The sequence below is a fragment of the Octopus bimaculoides genome, chromosome 9, assembly GCF_001194135.2.
Source record: "Octopus bimaculoides isolate UCB-OBI-ISO-001 chromosome 9, ASM119413v2, whole genome shotgun sequence".
Lineage (NCBI taxonomy): Eukaryota > Metazoa > Mollusca > Cephalopoda > Octopoda > Octopodidae > Octopus > Octopus bimaculoides.
The window spans coordinates 75,106,342-75,111,186 of NC_068989.1; the positions used below are offsets into that span (position 1 = coordinate 75,106,342).

The window sequence follows — 4,845 nt, forward strand, 5'->3', positions numbered from 1 at the left end:
TGTGTGTGTGTGTGTGTGTGTGTGTGTGTGTATAAGCACATGAGTGGCAGTATGTTCAGAAGTTTACTTCGTAGCAAGGTTTCAATTCCACTGTGTGGCACCTTGTTGCAAACCAAAAGACTGAGTGAATTCGGTAGATTGAAACTGAGAAAAGAGTATAAGGCGGCGAGCTGGCAGAAACGCTATCACGCCGGCAAAATGCTTAGCGGTATTTCATCTGCCATTACGTTCCGAGTTCAAATTCCGCCGAGGTCGACTTTGCCTTTCATCCTTTCAGGGTCAATAAATCAAGTACCGGTTACGCACTGGGGTCGATGTAATCGACTTAATCCCTCTGTCTGTCCTTGTTTGTCCCCTCTATGTTTAGCCCCTTGTGGGCAATAAAGAAACCCAAGAAACTGAGAAAAGTGTCATGTATGACTGAGTTCATAATTAAAACTGCAATAGCAAAGTGTAGTGTAAAGTGATTAAATTGTAATTGACAACCTGCAAGAAATTTAACTAGAAATTATTGATAAGGTTTATTAAACAGCCTTTTATTGTGAAGTAGATCAATAGGACATTTAGCCTATTGACAGCATCTGATCTAAGTATAAATCTGGAATAATTTTTTAATATATCAACATTAGAAATTTTAAAATATCCACTGAATCTTCAGATTAAGGATTTATGAATTGTTGAAATACTGAAGAGTGGCTTCATCTATCTAACCCAAAAATATGTATTTAACAACAAAGCACTTTGGACTGTGAGCTCACTTTTTGGTTATATTACAACTTTTGTACTGTTATGAAATAAATTACTGACTGAACTTAAGATAAAATGGAAATGTAAAGAGTAGGATCCATTACATCATATCCAAAAATAGCCTCAAGTAGTGTATTCAGTATTGCATCATAGTTAAATACAGGATTGCTTCCACAAGCAATTTACATTCTTTTTCTATAAGCACAAGTGTGGTTGATTTCCCAGTTCAGTCCCACTGAATGGCACATTGAGCAAGAGTCTTCTACTATAGCCCCAGGCTGACCAAAACCTCATAAGTGGATTTGGTTGAGGGAAATTAAAAGCTTGTCATATATGTGTATGCATGCACCCACATTTAACATCACATGATGGTTATAAACAGGTGTAACCATCGTACAAACAATGTTATCCACTTTGAGTTTTCCTTGATACATGTCTAGCCATAGGTAAAAATTACTGTGCTTGGAAACAGATGAGGATTGGTGAAACAAAGGGCATCTAGCCACAGAATATCTGCCTCAACAAATTGCAGCTGACCCATGCAAGTATGGAAAAGTGAACATTAAAGCAATGATCCTAAATAAAAAACACTTCGTGATTTAAGACTTGTTTGTCTACTGCCCAAGTGAGGGCAAGTACATTTTACACTAGTTGTTTCATTTATAAGGACAGATGTTTGTTCAACATCTTCCAATAAAACATTGTACTGCATATACTAGGCTTTATGAAGTGATTTCTAAAGGATTTCAAGAAAGTGGAACACTATGAATGTTTTACAGACCAATTTTTAAAATATTCAAAACAGTGAAGTTTGGTGTTCACATCAGAAGTAAAAAGCAACATTTTTACTAGAATTCTTTGTGAAACCAGGTTGGAATACAATTACTCAAGTCCATTTGCCACACAAACAAAAGATCAAGGAGAGAGAGATACCAAAGACAATCAGGAAACAAGATGTGCATAATGACCCAGTGGTCTTTAGAATATGATAGCAATGTTTACTGACAAATGGTAAAAAGTTATATTCACTGTATTATTGCATTCCACTTGAACAAGCTTTTTTAATATTAACATAAAAGCAATGTCTTATAAAATAGGATTCAAAACTAATTTTGTACATCCAATAAATCAGCAACTTGAAATGCTTTGAGCTTATTGCAAACTATCAAATCAGCTGATAACATTTCATGGTAAAGGGCAATGATTTTCTTAAACTAATCAAAAAGAGCACCAGAACCGGACAATTTATATATGTTGGCAAGAATGAAAATGACAGGAATTGGCTAGGATTACAAACATTTAAAAAAACTTACATGTTTATTTAAAATTTTAATACAAGATATTAAAAAACAAATGAACATAATACAGTGGTACAGCTCAAAAGTCAAAATATGCAATTTCGCATTTCAGTTCTGAAAAAAAATTGATTATTGAAACTGATGAAGTCCAACAAGCCAATAAAACAGCTCTTATCTAATCTGAAATCATAAATTAGAATTTTATATATCAGAAATAGCAGTAGTTGAATAAAATATAACTTACTACTGGGTACAGGTCTGGACTGGCTCGGAAAGTACTCACTTTTTCCTCTAGAATTTCTTGCAGACGAGCTATTCAAGTCTAGCCCAGCAAACTGAAAAATAAAAGTTATTTTGTAATTAATATTCATTGATAAAGGTTTTGTTATATTTTGTATCAAGGAAAAAATATGGTGGCAAATCAATGATACTGGATCAATCAACACTGGTTTAAATAGACCATAACTTCAAGATATTAGATGCAAAAAAACTCAATGAATATTAAATTTTAGTGCAAATCTTAAATTTTTCCATGTTCCCAAATCATTTTCATTCAAAACGCACTGAACAGACACAGCATAAATTTATAATTGCAAGAACACATTATTTCCCTTCTATATTTAAGATAATGACATTTGAAAATAAGGCATAACTATGGTCTACATACACGCATACATTTGAGTGTGTGTACATGCATATTCACATGCGTATTCCTATCTGCATGTGAATGGCGCATGCATATGTGCATGTACAAATGTATGCATATAAGGATGCATATTTATGTACATAAGATCCACTTCCAAACTGCATTGTCTTAATTTTAGAGAGCCGTCCCCTACAGTGAATTTTTACCTTGTAATTGCAGTGATACTCAATTTTTTTCAACTCATTACCTATGTGAGACAACTGCTTAAGTATATGCAGAACACTCCAAGAGATTTGTTGTACCCTACACACTTTCATGTGTGTGTAGTGTAATGCAAGAAATCTAACACTAAACAAGTCAAAATTAGAGTGTGACATACTCAAGTGTAAGGGATAAATTGATTTTTAAACTCAAAGATAGAATTGTACTCAAGTAAATACAGTGCATCAAACACACAAAATGGTTTCAAAAAGCTGCACAAAGCATATGGAGATATTGGCAAAGCAAGAGTTGGCAGTGTATTCAGGATACAACTGTGTGCAGGTACTTAACACACACACATCCTCATCTCCTTATACCATGCCACCTTCCTACCTAACTTTCTGCCTACATACATCCTCATAAAATGGAATTGTACTAAACCTCCCTACAGAACCCACCCCTATCATCCTCCCCTTTCCCATTAATCCTTAACACTACTACTCTTTCCAACTGTGCTGTTATTCTCCCTACTACCACCTTGCAACAAAACTGTTCCTTTCATTAACTTACCAAAAATCATCACCCTCCTTTCAGTTATATTTCTTCAGTCTTGCCAGTTACAAGTGACCTAATTAGAAATAGTAACACATAAGCACCTAGTACACACTATAAAGCAACTGGTGTTAAGGGCATCCAGCCACAGAAACCATGCCAAAACCAACATTGGAACCTGTCAAATTATCCAACCCATGCCAATATGGAAGGTGGACACAAAATGACAAATATAAACACTTTTGTACACATATAAACACAAAACTGCATTATGTATATACTTTGATACACACTGCAAAGCCCAGATGAGGCCCAAAACTGAATATTTGCTCTCACATCTGAGAGTGCTGCTGCACAAAAAGACATCCTAGATCACAAGAAAGGGTTATACAAGTGATTAGTATAAAGTTACAGACACGTTAACCTCTAACGCACAAGCAGGCCATCTCTTTAAACTACTACATAGATACATTCATATACACCTATACGCATGTTCACACAGACATCTATCATTTTTACATGTGCATACATGTGTTTATATCTGTACATATGCATATACAGACATTTTAAATCTGTTTTCCATGCTAGCATACCTGGTCTTGCATTTTTTCATGGCATCAGTACTATAAGGTCACCTTGCTACATAACCAAAACCTGCTTTTGCCAGATGCACTTCAAGGGCCTCCAATTCCAGATTTTGCTTCCATGACTGGAATTTCAGATGGGCAACTTGTCTTAAATTTCTTTATTACAGCTTGGATTGTAATAAAAAGGGCTGCAAATGAAGCTCTGTTGCATTCCAACTGCGCACTTAATTTCTCAATGAATTTATTGGTGATTTTCATCCTGCTCAACTTGTTCGGCCCTCAACCCTTTCACCTAGTTTTCATAGTGATAATTAAGTCAGAGGGCAAAGAAACTTTTAAAAAGCCTTCTTCAGAAAGATGAATGGTAGATGTAAGTGTTTATTCCCAGCCATGTATTTCTCCTGCACTTTTCTCACACAGTCTATGTCATCAGTGATGCCTATTCCCAAAACACCTGTAGATTAATACTGTTCCTAGAAATAGTTGTAAGTTCACTTTTCAATACTGACTTTAGGTTTAGTCCCACTAAATGGTGTCTTGAACCTATTTCTTCAACTCTGGCAGATAGAAATTGCACGGAAGCCCATCCTATGTATAGATATTTATGTATACATATATATATAACACACATAGATCTCATAACTTAGTCATGTAATACATAGACATTAACAAATATCTACCACACTTACAAAATAAGTACCAGAGTGATATGATCAACTAAATTTTAAAAGCCCAAGAATTACTGTAATTCAATGACTGGAGCAAATGGAAAAAATAATTGCACTAAAATTTTATTAACAAAACTTCTGTACAG

The 4,845-nt window shown here is 34.8% G+C and overlaps 1 protein-coding gene across 1 annotated transcript in view; it reads right to left on the reverse strand.

The window, feature by feature from the left end:
* LOC106877195 (ATP-dependent RNA helicase DDX3X) overlaps window positions 1–4,845 on the reverse strand; it is a 42,896-nt gene that overhangs the window by 28,620 nt on the left and 9,431 nt on the right. Inside the window, exon 2 of the mRNA XM_052970930.1 lies at window positions 2,290–2,380. Coding sequence (XP_052826890.1) covers window positions 2,290–2,380 — 91 coding nt within the window. The remainder of the gene's footprint in view (window positions 1–2,289; window positions 2,381–4,845) is intronic.